The sequence below is a fragment of the Panthera uncia genome (assembly GCF_023721935.1).
Source record: "Panthera uncia isolate 11264 chromosome C1 unlocalized genomic scaffold, Puncia_PCG_1.0 HiC_scaffold_4, whole genome shotgun sequence".
NCBI lineage: Eukaryota > Metazoa > Chordata > Mammalia > Carnivora > Felidae > Panthera > Panthera uncia.
In genome coordinates, this window is record NW_026057585.1 from 23203320 (window position 1) to 23223187 (window position 19868).

The 19868-nt window shown below is 34.9% G+C and overlaps 1 protein-coding gene and 1 long non-coding RNA gene across 9 annotated transcripts in view; one reads left to right on the forward strand and one right to left on the reverse strand.

Moving 5' to 3' along the window:
* Positions 1 to 11014, reverse strand: part of LOC125913353 (uncharacterized) — a 47319-nt gene extending 36305 nt beyond the window's left edge. For 4 of the 6 annotated variants that reach the window (XR_007454991.1, XR_007454987.1, XR_007454989.1 and 1 more), the window contains exons 1-3: positions 10927 to 11014; positions 9978 to 10128; positions 2711 to 2807 (exon numbers count right to left, since the gene is read on the reverse strand). This is a non-coding gene — a long non-coding RNA (uncharacterized LOC125913353). Of the gene's footprint in view, positions 1 to 2710; positions 2808 to 8485; positions 8827 to 9977; positions 10129 to 10926 lie in introns of those variants that run through there. The other 2 variants (XR_007454990.1, XR_007454988.1) reach the window with 2 other exon arrangements.
* DPYD (dihydropyrimidine dehydrogenase) overlaps positions 1 to 19868 on the forward strand; it is an 848382-nt gene that overhangs the window by 421868 nt on the left and 406646 nt on the right. For all 3 annotated transcript variants that reach the window (XM_049618417.1, XM_049618415.1, XM_049618416.1), the window contains one exon: positions 4796 to 4980. In XM_049618417.1, coding sequence (XP_049474374.1) covers positions 4796 to 4980 — 185 coding nt within the window. The remainder of the gene's footprint in view (positions 1 to 4795; positions 4981 to 19868) is intronic.

A 19868-nucleotide genomic window follows, 5' to 3' on the forward strand; every position in this document is an offset into this window, starting at 1 on the left:
ATGTACTAAAATATAACATTCTTGACATCTTTTTATAAATACTGAGAAATATACTTGTCATATGCTTGTGGGTTTCTCTTCTACGTATATGACAGCACAGCTACATCAGTTTAATTGACCTTGGCAATCTGCATCTGCTAGTGATGTGTCCCTGAGGGACGGTTTCTGCAATTTTAAGCTGTGGCTTATTGAAGAACTTGTGTGTCACAATACAATTAAGTCTATATAAAAAAATCATTTCATGCATAACATTAAATTGACTAAAAGTTCCTATTTCAAAACCATTTCTTGTTTTAAAGCTACCTCGGAGTGTCTTTGTTTTTTAAATAAGCTCATTCGAACATAGTAGTAATTAAAGCAGAAAATTAACATAAATCTTGAATGTTTGGTATGAATTAAGGATGTTTTCGTTCTTTTTAAAGACTGCATAAAATTCCAGGCACCATATCACTTAACACATTTCTCTCCCATTTGCAGAATAATATAGACTGTGAATAAGCATGTTTTAGGGTTCTTTTTCAAGTTCTTTTTCTGTTCAACTATGGAGCTATTGGGACATATGCTGCAGTCTCCATCAAGATGCAATCTCATGGAAATCCGTGGTAAAAGTGCTCATATCATAACAGAAAATCCCTCTTCCCTCACTCCCGTTATTTTATAAACAAGGAAGAAAAAAAATACAGTCCTTCTATTAATATTCATTTAACACTTCATAGGAAATAGCAAGTAGTTATTTGGTTTGCAAATGTAAATATACATTTTTCATCCACTTATGCTTTCACTCCTTCCAAGCTAGATAAAGGCAGAACAGAAGATGTGCTTCTGAGATTTATTTTCATTGTATTTCAACTTAAATGTATCAGCAGAGATGTAAGTGAGCTGTGTGTGAGGAGTTCATAGAAGGATAGTTACAATGATGAGGAGGATGAAAGTCTTCCTCGTAAGAAACAGCTAAATAAAAGAACTTCTTTCTGACAAATTATGCATAATATGCACATGGATTTTTTTCACTGAATCCTTGATTTCAGTTCTAAATTGAATACTTTGGAGCTTACAAAATATGGTTAAATAATGGGAATAACTGCTATATCTCAGAAGAGTAATTGAAGTCATAAAAGGTATTATTTGGATCCATAAACTGAGTCAAAGTTTCAATAAATTGATGGATCATCTCCCTCCATTGCTTTCCCTCTATTTTATTGTAAATGCTGAAATACACATATACATACATACACAGATATAGATCATCTACTTAAATATAGAGTCCACTGTGCCAACAGGGAAATGATCCTAATCATTTGATGTTCAAGTTGTAATGAATACTCATTCTTGCATTAGCTGCTTAGTGCTACTGATAGAAAACATTTTTTTTTACCTACTGTAGAATTTTATATTCATATAAATTTGTCCATGCTTTGTTTTTCCAAAGATCCTTTGTAGGTATCAATAAGTCAAAAGATTAGGTATTAAAGTGGAAACAAATGATCTCTATTTTGACTGATGTAAGCTTTGCTGTAATATTTAATAACATCACAACCAACTGCTTAACCTCATTTTTTTTCTATTTATTTTTTAAATCAAACTATGGAGATGCTAAACTTTAAGGCCTCTAAAAAGATTAGGGGGAAAATTGAGTACATAGTTTTTAAAAGTGGGCTGAAATAATTTTCAATACAAAAGAAAAATCCTTTCTATTTTGGCACACGGTATCAGAGAGTTGTTTGATCATTAGTGAGGTTAGTTGGATATCACAAATAATAAAACAATTAAAACAGTTAATATTCAGGCCCAAGTCTTCAAGGTATAAATGAATCAAATATTGAGGAAATAGCATGTTTCAAGAGTAAACATGAGTATGTATGAGTGTGTAGGGACATAAAATAATACATACATAATGGAAAGACCCATGAATAGAATTGTGCTTTTGAATTCACAAATAAATGATCCTAGGTGGCTTATGGTGTTGGTGCTAAATATTTTAAGAATTGCAAGATTTACTTATTAAACTTACAGTAACATCTCCTAACTACTTATTGACTGAGTTAGTGATAGAGCTCTAATAGTAAAGTAAATCATACTATTTACATTTTTAAGTCATAAGAAATTATAAAATGCATTAATCAAGAACTTCAGTTTAATTCAATGAGCATTTATTCAGCACCTATTGTGTATAACGCACTGTATTTAATGGTAAGTTTAACTTTTATGAGGCCTGAAGCTTATATAATTTGAAGATTCTTTTATCTAAAAGAAAAAAATTACAAATTCAAATTTAGGCACAGGGCCTTAAAAAAGGACCATGCAAGTGAGAGAGCCTGAAGCTTAAGCTTCAATAACTTCACAGTATATATGTCTTTGACTCTAATAGCTGCTATGGGAAATCAAAGATAACTAAGGCATAATCCCTACCTTGCTCAAGCTTAGAGTGAAATCTGTGCTAACCTTCAAGGATACTTCTGTAAAAAAATGAGAAAAATGTATAAAAGGGCTTTGATCTCCTGGTGAAATAATTTTGAATTCCTTCTCATTTAAAAATCTTTATTTCAGTTCTCTATATAGAGCAAAGTTGTACCAAAGTCTTGGACAAATAAGGTCATTTCTTATACAGGAGAATTATATTTTACTCTATTTCCCATTACATAAACCATTCAATGATGGTATGTTCCAGTTACCATTATTACAACAGGTTGAACTGACAAGCCATACTCACCATTGACTTTTTTGCAACTCAGATAACTATCAACAGATGGTAGTGATGATCTGTTATGATGTGGGGAACAAATGATAAAGGTGTCTTTTCATGTGACCTTTAAAGACATTAGAAAAATCTTCTCAAAATGCCATTCTGCATTGAAAATAATTACATGAATATTTAATTTTACTCTCGATGAAAGGTGAAATCACATCAGAGATATAAACAGTATTAGATTTTTGAATAAAAACCTGAGCACAATAGCACTAATCCAGCTGCTCGTTCATTCGTTCATTCATTCACTAATCTACTGAATTGCGTGTCTCTTATGCTACAAGTACTGTACTAGGCTTTGTGGTACAGTACCCAATAGCATGGACACATTGCTATTCTCATGGAACTTACAGTCTTGTAGGGAACACACAAAGTAATTCCTCAATAGTTTTCTAAAATTCTAATATTTTTCAAGTAGAAAAACTACAAAGGTTTATTTTTGTGTCTTATTTTTCCATTTTTATTGAGAAGAAATGGTTTTAGATATCAGAATAACATTTTTTTTAACATTTGCTTATTTTCCTTTAAACTAACTCATTAATTTGTTAAACAACTAACTTTTGTGTTCCAAAATCTTACAGTCTCTTTAGTTTAAGTTGTTATATTCTCTTTTGAATTAAAGACTAGCTCCACAAGTCTGTCTTGAGATGCTGTACTTAAAATCCATGACAGGAAAACCTGGAGAGAACATTTAATCCTAAACACTGGCTCAGTTTGCTCCATTATATATGGTGCTATCAACCTTTATGCCCTTCTCTTGTTGAACCCTTTCTATAACTTACATTCTCTTCCATGATCTCTTCCAAATATCTGGATTATGTGTCTACTCAAAGATTCCTTTACATATTTTTCTTTTTTTTTTTATTTGTTTTTAGTGTTTATTTTTGAGACAGAAAGAGACAGACAATGAGCGGGGGAGTGGCTGAGAAAGAGGGAGACACAGAATCCAAAGCAGGCTCCAGGCTCCGAGCTGTCAGCACAAAGCCAGACACGGGTCTCGAACTCATGGATCGTGAGATCATGACCTGAGCCAAGTGGGACGCTACACAGACTGAGGCACACAGGCGCCCCACGTTAGATATTTTTCTTAAAGGAACTCAAAGTCTCCCTTTTCCATGACACTTTTAGATTTACTGGAGCACAGCAAATAACTTAAAATTCTTTAAAGAGCAGTTTCCACAAGGAACCAATGGTAGTGTTTGCATTTGTTGATTTCTATAAAATAAAAAGAAATTGAGGGGCACCTGGGTGGCTCAGTCGGTTAAGCATCCGACTTCAGCTCAGGTCATGATCTGATGGTTGGTGGGTTCCAGCCCCACTTTGGGCTCTGCACTGATGGAGATTCTGTCTCTATCTCTCTCTCTGCCCCTTCCATGCTCGTGCTCTGTCTCTCTCTCTTAAATATAAATAAAACATTAAAAAAATTTTTTTAAATAAATTGATGGCTTATGTAGCTATATTGTGGGTCCATCAAATTGCTTAGCATTAGGTGCGAATAATTTGGTGAAAATGTAGAAGGCTTTGTTTTGTTTATAAAATTTCTTGTTGTGAAAGGAAACTGGCCATTCACCCAAATTCACAATATAACTTACATCTGTGACACACAGGAACAAATTTAGGATCTTATGAGTGATATCGTATTTGTGAAAATAATGGTATAGACAAACAAAATTTTAGAAAATTCATTTTATATTCATTTAAAGGGATTTAAATGGATTATATGCACATTCAAACATGTGAAAGGCTGTACTTTCCTTCTTCATGGATCTGTACTTCTTATACATAAATACCAGAGCTGAAGTATTGCCCAAATATGTAGTCTTTAATACCTACCTGTGATGTATACTTTGAATTGGTTAAATCAGTATACCTTGAATATATTATTAACTCAGATATTTCATTAACTTTCCATTTTTATGGTTCATTAAAACCAGTTGTTTGAGTCCCTAGAACAATAATTAAGTCATAATTTTTTTAATTTTCAAATTATTGTTATGTGATGCACAAATCAGTCATTGCCTCTTATCTTTCACTTTTTTTTTCTTACAGTAAAAGAAGCCTTGAGCCCTCTAAAATTTAACAGATGGAATCTCCCAGAAGTAGATCCAGAAACTATGCAAACCAGTGAACCATGGGTGTTCGCAGGTGGTGATATTGTTGGTGTGGCTAACACTACAGTGGAATCAGTGAATGATGGAAAGCAGGCTTCTTGGTACATTCACAAATATATACAGGTAGGCATTTGCCATCACTTTCAGCCATTTTTTTTCCCAATGGATACATACTTCCTCATTTATTTTTGCTACTCATTCATGACAGCATTTATATATGACATATAATAACCGTATATGAAATACATCATATACGTATATTAAGTTGGGTAGAATTTTTTTAACATGGACTAGATAGCAGAACTGTTTAATTGATTGAGAGTTCAGTGTGCATTTCTACAGGGAAATGCCATGAAGTTACTAGTTCTTCTGTTTTCAAAATATTTATTAATGGCTTAAAGACATAGATAATACATTTATCAAATCTGGGTGGTACACAAGATGATAGCAGATAAGATCTATATTCCTAATGATCTTACACAGTCCAGAATACCATGTTGTCTGTCCATTTGAATCAGATGAATTCCTATCCACTTCCCAAATTATGTACCTAATTGTGTACCAATTATGTACCTAATTGAAAAGAAAACAAGTATTTTATAAATTTCAATTGTAATTTTTCACTATTTAGGTTCATGATACAAATGCAGAATGTAAAAATGATAAAATATAAAGTCAAACATACTCTTACAGTAACTAGAGGGTCGTGGGGGAAAAAAGCCATAATTACTAGATATCAGTTGTCTTACTTTTTGACAAAATGCTTTGTTTTCTTCTTGCTCTATAATTTAATTAAACACAGATATAGTGATCTCCTTTATATAAAATGTTTCTGGAAAAATTTGCTCTTGTTAATAAAATTCTTCTTTTTTTCCTATTCAGGAAAGACCCCCTATTCATAACATGCTGTCTGCCTCTCTTCTTTCAGTTTCTTTTGTTTGTTTCTCACATGGTAATAAAATTTACTTTGTCTTTAATGTTTCCTTGAATAGTTTTCTTCCACTTTGCCATGACCATTTAGTCTTTTCTGGTTGTCCCCCTGCTTTTTCTGTAATCTGGGCAGGAACTACTTATCTACTAGGTAGAGCCTGGACCCAGTACTGATTATATCATGCTTTTTAGGCTCAATTCACTGACCTATTCCCACCTCAGCCCAGCGTCTCTGAGTAGTGGGACTTGGGATGTTGTGGTCTGGGCATAATGTGGTATCACAGAAATACAGGGCTCTAAGAACGAGTGTAACCAGCCTCTGGGTCATGCATAGAGACAAAAGTGTGATTTAGGAAACAATGTGTTGTGGAGATGACAAATGTAAAATTAATAATGCTCTCCAAATCAGTATAAGTCAGAAGGAACTAGGCTAGGAAAAAAAAAAAAAAAAGGAAAAGGAATGCAATTTAACAGGCAGAAACCTGGAAACCCAAAGCAGAAAAGCTGGTTGTGGCTCCAGCTCCAGTCTCTGGAGCACCTGTACTTTGGAGAGTCCCCATGGCCTCAGACGTACACAGAGGAGCTGTTTGACAGGCTAGGATGGACTCCTAAATTGGCTCCTTTTGCTCTTTCCGTCATAAAACTTATCACCCTGTAGTTCTACTTCCTCATTTTACTTATTGTCACAGTACTCTCAAGGATCCCCATTGCACCTTCTCCTGCATAACTCTCTCATCTGTGTTTCCATCTGTGTTCTTCCATGTTCAGCTGTCCACTGGAAATCTTTACTTGTGTGCTGATGTATATTTCAGACTCACTGGACATCTCCACTTGGTTACCTACACTTCTCATTCGCTGCTTTAAACTAAATATGTGCTCCCGAACCTGTTCCACCTCCAGTATTTAACATTTCTGGTACCCAGCTTCAAATCCTCTACATCAGTGTTCCTCAGATTTCTATTTTTTTTTAATGTTTATTTTTGTGTGTGTGTGTGTGTGTGAGAGAGAGAGAGAGAGAGAGAGAGAGAGAGAATATGTATGTGTAGGGGAGGGGTGGAGGGAGAGGGAGACACAGAATCCGAAGCAGGCTCCAGGCTCTGAGCTGTCAGCACAGAGCCCAATGCAGGGCTCGAACTTACAGACCATATTATGACCTGAGCGGAAGCCGGTTGCTTCACTGACTGAGCCACCCAGGTACCCCTGTTCAGACTTCTAGATTACTGATTTCTAGATTACTCAGACTAATACAGTTTTCAAATCAATTTCAAAACCAAAATAGGGCTGACATCTTCTTATTTCACTGTGTAATGGCGTTAAAGTAAGCCCTTAAACATGTTATAACATTTACTATATTACATATACAAGAAATATATTAGTAAGGAAGTTTATGAGAGAAGTAGGAAACAACACAGTCTCAGAATAAGAGATACTTCTAAAGAAAATATGGTTGGAAGATGTACACTAGTGTGTTTACACACACACCTTTTTCTTAATATAAAATAACACTGTTGTGTACATCTTTACTTAGGAACTTTTTATCAAATTTTATTTTCCTCTTCTCTCTCTTGTATATCTGGTCAATTCTATCTCTGTAATGACTCTTTCATATGATTATTTTAATTTGCCTGTTTTTGGGGCCAAATACAATTTTTGGTTGACCAGACATCTCACTGACCGATCTGTTAACTTCTTGAAGAAATGAAAAGAGAGTCAGGAGATGAGAGAGAAGGCTCTTATGCTAGGTTTCAACCTAGTGAATGCATGAATTCAGTTCGCAGAACTAAAAATGATGGGAAGGCAGAGATGCTAAAGAGAATTGAAAGGTAAAATTGAATGAAGGACAGTGCAAAGGGCATGTGTTAATTTTTTTCTAAATATTTAAATCTATTTATAGATTTTAAATTAAAGTACATAGAGAATATTTACTATCTTTGTGATTGTGGTGGTTTTGTACTACTTCACAATTTTCATTCGAAAGGATTTCTAAAGATGTTTTTCTTTTGACTTTACTTTTATCTTTTTACTTCCCTGAATATAATAAATGTGTACTGAAAAAAATGAGCAGTCATTTTACTTAGCTTCTTCTTACCCATAAAAGAAACAGACTTTGAGGTATGATGAAAAAGAAAAGTGCACATGCTTTAAAAATACATATTGCTAGGAACGATAGTGTTTGAAATATAAAATAAAAAATTTGTGACCGGTAAGAGTTTTGGATTTGGCTGAAGGCTTTAGACTTGTCAAACAAAGTGTTGAATTGCATTTTAAAGATGGAGTAGAAATGGAAGGCAGGTAAAATCTCTGTCAAGTAAAATCAACACTTCCACCTTCCTGCCTGTTGGTTGCAAAGTGCTAAGCAGTGATAAGACTAAAAAGGAACATATAGACAAAGTGAGATTTTTATTTCTCCACACTGTCATTAACTTAGTTCTGGCCTCTATCACCTCTTCAAATTGCCTCCACTTCTTCCCTTGTCAAATCCGATGAGCCTATGCTGCCACCAGGGTCATCTTTCTAGAGTATAAGTTTGATCCTAATTTCCTCATTTAAAACCCTTCAGAAGCTCCTTTTTGCAGTCAAGATAAAGCCCAAACTCCTTAACTTATGATGCCAACTTGAATTTTCCCCAGCACACCAAGATTTCTCCTGAATCTGGGCCTTTCCCCTACTCCACTCATGTCATCTGTCTAGATCCTACCTGTCCTTCAGCCTTTGAGTCTTCCTCTGCTTTCAGAAACACGTTGCTCCTTTGTGTTCTGTAGTGCTGTTTCCTGAGGGAAGCCTGCCTACTGATCTGTCTCTGCACAAGCCAGTGACCATGCTTGTGTATTGTTATGCCCTCAAAATAAAGAGCATATTCATCTATTAAATAGGAGAAATGCATAGAGTGAGATAATTCATTTTAAAGGAATTGAAAGAGGAGTTAAGAAATCTAATGAGTTTGTTATATAAGTTCATTAGCACTGTAAATAAATAATGTTTCCTTCAAGTGCAACATTCGTTAAGAAAAATTTTATAATGCCTTAATGTATTCATGAATGAAGGTTTATCACTGCTTGTCTTATGTTTTGTGTTAGTTTGGGAGGAAATGTAACATTAGATAGTATACTTTAAAAATGATTTAATACCCACATTATAGTATTAATTCACGCATACATTTATTGCGATTGGATACTTTGGATTTATTTGTAATATGCTTTTTCAGACACATGCGATTATTTAAAGATATCCTTGTTGGGATTTCAGTAATTCCCATAGTTGTCTGAAGAGAGCTCCACTTAAATTTTTTTAGTTAATTTGACCAGTTACCACTTATTGAGTACCAGCTGCTGGACTCAAGGCACTTGGCTTTGGGAGAGTACCAAAGTGAATAAATGAAGAGAGGTAACAAATACAGCAGCTGGAAATTTAGACTCTGAATTAAACAGACCTGATTTCAAACCCAGTTCTAACAGTTTTGAACCATGTGACCTCAGGCAAGTTACTTCATCACTTCAGGGCATGGTCTTTTCAGGGAAAAATAAACTATTTATTAATAAATGAGTAATGATAATTAGAGTTGTTAAAATGGTATTAGAGAAGAAATATATAATAGGAGATTTTGAATAGAAAAATAGTATAAGATTTTAACAGATGAAGATTTAAAGAAGCTATTTCAGGTAATTATAAAAGCATTTTATCTAGCCATTTATTTATTCATCCATATACATCCAGCTGCCTATCCACATAGTCATTCATGCGTGGAATCATTAATTAATTAATTAATTCATTCATTCAATAAACATTAAAAAAATAGTGCTATCTTCTTTAGATAGTACTCATCAGTAGATTTATAAATGTGAATTAAAACATGAAGCTTGCCATTAAAAATCTCACAGTCTGGTAGGGAAGACAGTTGTGTAAACATACATCTAATACAATATAATAAATGCACTAATAAAAAATGTAATGGCACAGGATGACATAGAAGAGATAATGATTGATTCTCTCTGGATGTGGGTATAGAATGTGGAGTCAGCAAAGGCTTCGCAAAAATCAAGATACAAATAAAGAAGGAGGATAAGAAAACCTGAGTGATTTGAACTACTGGAACTTAAAGGGGCTGCCAGATAAGACTATAGATCCTACTCACTGCCCAGGGGTACTCACAGAACGGGCACTCGACTGAAATCTGACCAAGCTCCACTCACCTAACAATGGTATCTTTTGTGCTGCTTCTATTCAGAGTAAGGAGTGCCTTCCTTGAATTTTCACAAAGGTGCTTTCTGCTTCTTTAAGCCTTGCACCTGTACAATGGCTTCTTTTAATTTCACCAAAAGGCATTCTGGGTTAGTGGAGTCCCTAAACATAGACAATACGTAGGAAAAATGAGAGAAAAGATCTATAATTATACTGGGGTTAGAACATGATAAGAATGCCCAGTTTAGGATTTTAATCAGAGGTATGTAATGAGGCAGGAATGTGGTAGGAGTTGTTTGCATAAAAAGTGAGAGTGTCAGATCTTGTATTAATACAGAGAAAAACATTTTCCAATTTGTCAACATTTCTCTCTTTAAAAGTCATTATTTTAATATGAAACTTACTTGTCTTTATTTAGTGGTACCAATAAGTGATCCAATATGACTTCACCTTTGTTGTTTATAATATTATGATGTTAGGAGTCCAGGCTTATTTGTTTTTTTCTTCTGCTTAAATAAGAATTACTGAATATCTGAGATAATTTTGGTAGTGTACCCAAAGAAAGAGTATGTAACTGAAAGAGTGACTATAGCGACACAAAAAAAATGTGTTTTAAAATTCATTTGCACTTTCACTTGAGTCTTTCCAGTGGATTTGTTTATTTAACCAGTGTGCACGTGTGGGGGTCTGTGTGTATGTATCTGTGTGTATGGGCACATGTATGTGGACAGGTGGATAGATAAAAGTTCTGTACTGGGAAAAAAGGAAATTAGCTGCATAAACTATGACCTTTCTTCTCTAAAGGTGCTTACAACAATGTGAATTCAAGGATTACCAATGTGAAATAGAAAACAAATATATGATATACAGGAAGGAAAGCTAAATTTAGTGAAACCAATACGTACTAAAGTAGTCAAAGACAGAGATCAATGTTAGCTAGAGTTATTAGAGAAGACTCACGAAAGAAGTGGTCCTTGGTTTTTATCCTCCTTGGAACGAACTGTTATATTTACTTGTTAGTTGTAATAATTACTACTATTTGTTTAGCCTCTATTACACATTGTACATTTTTTGGTTACCATGACCCAGGTCATGACTCAGGTCATGATCTCATAATTCATGGGTTTGAGCCCCACATCAAGCTCTACACTGGCAGCGTGGAGCCTGCTTGGGATTCTCTCTCACCCTCTCTCTCTCTGCCCCTTCCTCTTCCCTGTTCCCATGTGCACATGCTTTCTTTCTCTCTCTGTCTCTCTCTCTCTCTCAAAAATAAATAACCATTTAAAAAGTGTATATATACCTTAACCAGAATAAGTGGCTAGAAAAGTTCTAAGATTATTAATATTCCACATCTCCTGACTTCCAGAGAAATAAAAGAGGGACAGTTAGCTCAATTAATATAATTAAACATGTAAATCTAATTGTTAATTGAGGATAAAGATGCAGCATTTTAATTATATAGGTAAATCCAAAACATTCATTAACAATGAATTGTCTAAATCAAATACATTCCTTTAAAAAACAAACATAGGAATATAAAAAAGGTCTCTTATTCTATGAAACAAAAATCAATAATTAGTTGATAAATTTGAAAAAGTCAAAGTGGAAATTGTAAAAAGGATATATACATTGTTAAACATATCATTTTATTTTAAAACATAGATATTTTCTCCTTTTCATTTTTCTTTAAAAAAAAAAAGCAGGGTTGAATTCTTTTGTAGCCAAGGGTTACAGTTCTATCATGTTTCTTGTGTAAACCTATACATAATATACCACCTACAACTTCTAGTTTTGTTTTTTAAAGTGGAGAGCATTACCTTCAAGAAACATACCAAGCAATTTTCTGGATTTTTGTATGGTTGTCTTTTGTCATTTCATTTGTTTAACCCACATCTTATTTGATGCAATGACTTCTTTTTTCATCAACTCCCCTTTATTATATCTTTTGAAAGCATTCAACTTATTTTTCACAGAATTAGCCCCTTTCTTTTCACATTCCTATAGCTCTTCAATTTATATGATTTTATTTTACATTTATAACCAACACAAATGGGGTGAGGAACATAACACTGACTCAATAAATACACAACTCAGTGGTGGAATAAGAAGTCCATAGGCACACAGGGTACTCTACCCATTACAAAGATTCAACACTCCTTGTCTTCCCTTTGTATGTCTCACATAGGGAATGGAGAGAAGAAATTAATCCAGTAAGTCTGTCAGATGCAACCAACTTGTTAAGGGAACCTATAAAGTGTCTAAGGTCCTTCTTTACCAAATGTATTTACAAAGTGTCATTGTTAATTTACAAAAATGTTACTAATTTACCAAAATACGATTGTTTAGAAGGTTGGGAATTTACTTTGTTTTAGTATTAACATATAAACAAATTTTATTACAAAAAATAGAGGTACATCGAGTGTATCTCGTCATGGTACATCCCCTACTAAGAACCAACGTGGAAATAGAATACAGGTTAAATTCTTCTAAATTCTAATCCTAGATAAGAGGCTTGTTTTCCCTGAAGTAGTCCTGGTAGTTCTGAGAAGATGATCTTACCAACATAGGACATTTTGTTAAATAAAATTGTTCCAAATATATGGAAACCATCATCTCAAAACCTACTGGTTTGATTACATCATTAGAGCAATCCTTAGCCATGTTATTAATTTAAATTTACTATCCCTTAGATACAACATTAAAACACCACAATATTTATTACTAGTAGTGGAAGGGATCAACTAAATATACATGTTGCTGCAAGGAAAGCACTTGTAGTGGTAAAAAGATAAATATTGAGTGACAAAAGACAAGCGTTATTAGTGGAAGAATAAATATGGAAAGCATAGAAGAAGGGATAGAAATTCAAATAAAGGAAAGAAATTATATAGAGATTCTTCAAATATAGGTAAATAATGAAAAGGAAAAGAAGACCTGGTTTCTTCCAGGTAGAATTCTTTCTGTGAAATTCAAAGACTATGAAGAACTGCAGAGAATAAGAAAGGAGGCATTGGGACATTAAGCATTCAAAACAAAACAAAACAAAACAAAAAAACCTTCTGGTTGCTGTGTTTACAAATGACTTTGGGAGTCACTGAATTGAAGTTGAATGGTTACAGAATATTATTTATTCACTGCCACCATTTGAGGTCAGCTTTCATCAACAACAAAAAGTTAATTTTGGTTTAGTTTCAATGGTTCAACTACATATATGAGTTTGTCTATGTGCATCCTCCCAAATGATAGTCTTTTTTTCTTCCTCAAACTTTATCCTTTATTTAATATGCTGTATTCCTATAATAAGAATCTGTGTTAAGGTGCCTGATACTGTTTTGATTTTATTTATGAATCTATGTTATTCCTTCCAGCTTGTCAATTCCCCTTGAAACTAATTCTTGTGGCAGAATAATCTTAGAAGATAGACACAAATATTCTGGCTTCATACTAGGACTAAAATGTCTTTTGTAACCTATAAAATCACAGAGCACAGGTGTCTTTTAAGTTTTACCTCTCTACAGTGTTTTCCAGCTCTACAGTGAGGCTTATATGATATTTTAATGAAGATTATAATGAAGTTCTGTAGCAGTTAATGTGATTCTACTCAGTTGTATATAGTATATGGGTACATTTTAAAATAGATGTTTGTAAAATTCTTCAAAACTATCATAAATTCCTTGCGTTGATGACCTACTTTTCTACTGCTCGAGGTTTTTGTGTATTTTCTTTTGGTTTGATTGAGGTGTAAAAGAATCAGTAGTTGTTGAGGGAACTAGGTGTCTCAGGGGATTAGTAATGAGATACAGAGCCTTTAACCTCTTGGTCACTAGTTCAAATTTGCCTCAGGTCAAGAGTGACAGAAAGTCATTACCATCTGATGGCAGTTCAATAGGCTATGTGAAATGAATTTGTGATTTCAGTACCTAATGGAGAGAGATCCATGCCAAAATCCCACCATAGAGCGAGTAAGTACAAACTGGTAGTTGTGATTTTAGTTTGAAGAGAGAAAGGAGGAGTCCAGTCATTGCTAACTATTCCATTTCTTTCTTTGAGCTGTGACTTCTTTCGGTGGATTTGTTGATGGAATGAATGGCATGGGAAAACTAGGCTTGCCCTAGTGTTGGTTTGTGATTTGAGGCCATGAGATGCACATCCATAGGAATCCCTATCTGTCATTGTTGCTAATGAGGTACAATTCAGCATTACTAAATTGACTTTTAAAAAGTGATTTCAGTCCCAGATGGTGATTCATTCAAGATTGAAAGTTACATCATTCATGTCTCCTATTTCTTCAATGCCCTTCTGCATATATTTTTTAAATGTTTCATTTTCCTTTTTAATCATATTATTAATTTTATCTACCTTTGGACATATGACTGAACATTTAGAGAGGCCTATTCATTCTTGTCAATCTTTCACATGAAAAATACTGAGTTAACAAACAAGAATAGAAAATTGTAAGGACACTTTGAAGATGGGGAATTAAAAATTAAGTGCAGTACGAAAGGATCATTGCTATAAAGCTAATTGAATTATGTGTATTCTTATCAATAAATGAAATCTTTCACCTTCTGCCACTTTTAGGGTTGGAGATTATGTGAGGGATTTTGTCTTTCTAATATCTTCAGTGAACAGTCAGGTTATTAAAACTATTTGATTTGGGGATCTCTTTTAAAGGAATTACCTTTCTAAAGAGGACAAAGGCAAATGTTTATACCTGAAAGATTTATAAGATCACAGTATTTTCTTCATAATGGAATATTTACATTTTTATTTTATATTGGACTCACTGACTTTCAAAAAGAACCTGCACTGTTGGATTGTAAGGATTTTAAAGCTATCTCTGATAATTTTTATGATGTGAAAATAAAGTCTAAAGGATGATAGCTACTGTGGCTCATATTAAAGATTACTGTTCTCTACAAAGGTGAGCAGTTGCTAAAAATATGACAGTCTGGGATTTTAGAAAACAAACTTAGAATAACTTTTCTATGCCCAAGTCTCTTGCTTAGAAGAACTTCAGTGTCAACTTTGAAGACACTTGTTATCATTATCATTGCTTAAAATATCATTTTAATTTCACATCTTCAAAGGCATTCTTTTGCCCTGAAATATACCAGTGGTTTCTACAATATCTGAAGAACTATGATTTGAGAATTAGAAATTTAAATTGCACAGGCTGAATATTAGAGTATTTCCGTTACCCTTTGCAGGTTTTGAGGCAGCTTATTCGACCTTACAGTCTCACCAGGAAGCTAATGGGAAAGCCTTGCAGCAATCTTCACAGGAAAGTTTCCAAATGTCAAGTGTCATCTTTCCAGCTGTTAGATGAATGGGTAGCCAAGAGGCATTTATTTGGGTGTGCAGCCCCTGTGAAATCTGGGTGAGGCAAGAGAAAAGGCTATAATTTGGTGGTTAGTTTACCAGTATTGGTATAGTTGCAGATCTCCTTGCCAGGCAAAGGACTTCATTTTGTGGTTTAATGATTGACAGCCAACTGCAGTGTTCCTGCACTTAGAGAATAAAAAAATGCCTTAAAAAAAAAAGAGGCATCATAATATGTCATACTAATTTTTGAATCCTTCACTGCTTCAGATAAAAACAATCTTATCAACGGAGCTGGCTTCTTCCCTAAACCCTTCTCCAACTGAGAGGACGTAAGGCTTTTCAAATGACAACTGTATTAAAATCTTGAGACCTATTGAAAAAGTGTCCTTCAGTTTAAGATATATTGCAAACTCTTTAATTCCTGTGTTAAAAGAAGATTGATATGAATCATTGGTCACTGTCAGGTTGAAAAACAATGAATATCAATAAAAAGGCAGTTTTAAATCATAATGGATTCAATTTGAGATAGTGATAGACTCCAAAAAATAATATTGAAATATGTCATGGCTAAATGCTGTTTCCATGCTAAGCTTTTCCACTTGGCCAGGATCACTCTATTGAAATGACTTCAGCCCAATTTCTTGTTGGGAAACTATGCCTTTAGACAGAACTAGAATCGAAAGTGCATGTGTTCTCATTTTTATCCCTTCCAGTGAGAAATAGTAAAGTTAAATTTGCTTATAGTCATTGAAAAATGAAGTTATTTTGTTTATAAGTAAGCATACATTAAACCCTATAGATGGTCTATAGGGTTTGCCTTTTTGATGGTCGAGTCATGTTCATTTTTGCTGTAGTCCCTAGCTAATATTTTAAAATAATTATTAAGAATCGGAAGCTTGACACTTATTTCTGTTAAAATTTCTATTTGTAATAATGCATAGCTTTTTGTGTATGAAGGGGAATTTACTTTTTTATAACATCTATATGTTATAAAAGGAAATCAAGGGGGAAAAAATGAGGAATGAGCCTTTATCTAATGGAGCTATGAAAACAAAATTATCTAGTTGGTGATAGGGAAAGAAAATACCATGACTAATAAGTAATTTTAATGCCTTTTATTGACTTTATATAGGGTTCCAAACCTTTATTAAATGGCAACGTTTGACCTGAAAAGTAATTTAAAATGAAATTGTCTCCATAAAGGCAGAATATATCCTTACCAATACAGCAGTAGATTGCTAGTTCAGGCAGATAACTCAAGATTAGAATGGTTAGAAAAAATCTGAAAAATCTGATCTATGCCATACTGAACCTGACCTCAGTATGTGCTGAGGGAGTATGAAAGAAATTAGCCACTGCAAAGTCGTTGGGTCCAAATGGGCTATAGGTGTTAAGAATTCAAGGCCAAATCTCCAAAACCTTGTTGCCTGGGGCTGTGTAGCACTGGGGGGTGGATGGGGGGAGGGAATATCACAATAGAACAAAGCACTGGAACCTTTAGCTTGCTGGGGAAAATTCAGATGCAAAACTTAATCAGAACTGTGTTCCTCTGTGTTCAGTTTTTTAGGAAAGTCCATATACAAGTTGTAAAAGATCAGATTGAAAAATATCTAGATACAAATGGTATAATGAAAACCTAAAAGTCAAGAGAGCTGGGTTAAAATCCTAACTTAGTTGCTCATTAATTCTGCCTTTGGATCTTTGGGAATGTTACCTTGCCTTTTGATTATCTCACTTATAATTCGGAGCACAGAGGTGGAATTCTCAGCTCTAGTACTTAAAGCTTTAAAAAAAATTTTTTTAATATTTATTTATTTTTGATAGAGAGAGAGCGTGAGCAGGGGAGGGGCAGAGAGAGAGACAGAGAGAGAGAGAGAGAGAGAGAGAGAGAGAGAGAGAGACAGAATCCAAAAAAGGATCCAGGCTCTGAGCTGTCAGCCTAGATCCTGATGCAGAGCTCGAACTCGGGGAATGGTGAGACCATGACCTAGGCTGAAGTCGTACGCTTAACCAACTGAGCCACCCAGGTGCCCCAAGGACTTAAAGCTGTTAAAATCTCACATGCATTATCTTGAGCCTCACTATCTTTATCCATAAAAAAAAAAAAGACAAGATTATAGTTTTTTATGGTTCTGAAACCCAAGCTATGTATGTTAAAAATAAAGAATCTAATTTATGGAATACCCATTATATGCTGATTATTTTTTTAGAGGCTTAACATTCACGTTATACTCAAAATTACACCTACCAGAGTAACTACTTTCCTCCCCCACCCCATTTTAAAAATTAGAAAACATATGCTGAATTTTGCTGAGATGGATATGACCCTGGAAATATTTGATTCAGCCATTTAATATATGGGTCAGAAAACTGAGGAACAGATTTTAACAGAGTCAACTCAAGTCATAGGAAAATTCACTCAGGAGAAAAGAACAATAATAGAACTGTATGAAAGGGATTTAAAATAAATATGTTAAAGATCCCCAAAGAGATAAAGACAGCAACAACATCCATAGAAAAGAACAGAAGAAATGTAATGCCTTTCTTTTTTTTTTAATTTTTTTAACATTTATTTATTTTTGAGAGAGAGGGACAGAGCATGAGCAGGGGAGGGGCAGAGAGAGAGAAGGAGACACAGAATCTGAAGCAGGCTGTAGGCTCTGAGCAAGCTGTCAGCACAGAGCCCAATGCAGGGCTCGAACCCACAAACTCTGAGATCATGACCTGAGCCGAAGTCAGATGCTCAACCGACTGAGCCACCCAGGCGCCCCTGTAATGCCTTTCTTAAGGTGTTGATGGTAATGGCATTCAGGGGCTAGAGCCCAAGTTTTTCCATTCTCAGCCCTAGTATTCTTTTCAGTGTTCATCCTGCCCCATCTTCATGGTGTCCTTTGGTTGAGCTTCAGGTGAGAATATGCAAGGCAGAACACATACGTAAGCCCCTGCCAATCATCAGAGAACTCTGTGCCGGAGTAGGGATGAGAAAAATGGCACTGAGCTTTTATAATCCATGCAACTAATCCTCAGAATGATCTTATTTCATTTTTGGATCACTTCTCTTGCATTGTATAGTCACCATATGCCAGACAACATCTCATGGGAGCATAGCCTTCAAAGTGAGTGTTTGTCAGTTTTGTTCTCTGTGGTATCCTCAGTGCCTAGAACAATGCCTACCTCATAGTAGATGGTTGGCCAATAAAATGCCTACCATATGGTAGGCACTTGATAACTATGATTGAAAAATTGAATATGCCGAGGAAATGCTTTAGAATATGGGGCACATGAGGTTTAGGAAGCACATTTCACAAATTCATGTGGCTCATTGATGATAAATAACTACTTAGGCTGACAAAACAGGTGGTGGGGTACAGTGATCCTGGAAACAGAAGGATGAAAATGAGCATACCAGTGCATTATAATTTTTCTTGTGTGATCCTCACAGCCATCCTTTATAAAAGGTGTTTTAAAGAGGAGACATATGAGTTTTCAAGTGGCCTTACTAACCTGATTTGGGCACAGAAGTGACCCCTGAACGACTATATTAGTTTTTCCCTGCATCCTATCCCCACCTTAGCCTGTTTCAGGGACTTCTCCCAGAAATACAGGGGTTAATAGGTTAACACAAAAGCAGGTATTGCGTGGTAGGTTGTTGACTTACAATTTTGAGCTTTTTATTCCAAGTCTTAATATTTAACATTGCTGCTGTCACCTTTCTTAAATGTCAGCCTCTTTTATTTACCTTCATCACTCTCACCTTGATCATGCTGACTTCTTTGTGCTACATGGATTTGCTGTCAGGCACCACCCTGTGCTGGTCACCAGGCTTTTCTTACACTAGACATTGACATCTTGTCAGCAGCGTCACCACCTTTGCCCCTGGGCCTGTGAATATGGCAATTGTTACCCTACTGATTGACACTTTTGAAAATTTGTCAACATGTTATGTATTATTTGGGGGGGGGGGGCTTTGGATAACTTACAAACCACTTCTTAAAGTTAATTCACTGGTTTATCCTTTTAACAAACCCTTTGGGTTGTATGACATAGAGCTTCTGTGTAAAAGTCTGTGTGCTATTTTCTTAATGAATGATATTATAATTAGTAGAAGGTGAAAGAAACCAATTTTATTACAGTAGCTCAGGTGATAAATTGAACCATTCATTTTAAAGTCAGAGAGTGTACCAAAACTGTTGGTATATGCATGACTCTGCTCACCTTCTCGTATTGCTCAGATATTATTTATTAAAGAAGCCTCCATGGGCACCAAATGGAAACCTTCCCTTGCCCCTAGCCACACTACTCCCTAACTCACACATACTCTGCATTCTGTTTCTGAGGAGAAGCCACTTGAAAACACACTATTTTGCGTTCCTGAACCCAACTGCAATGTTTGTGTATGAGGGGGTAGGAGTTCCCCATACCACAAAGCAATGCTTGGACACCAGTTGGTTATTCTACAGTTTAACTCAATTCCATCACTGTCTACACTGAGATAGCATCAGATCCCACAAGTAAGCACAGTTCTTCTGTAAAACTATCCCACCTTCTGCCCTCCTCTGCCACTTCAGACCCCATTC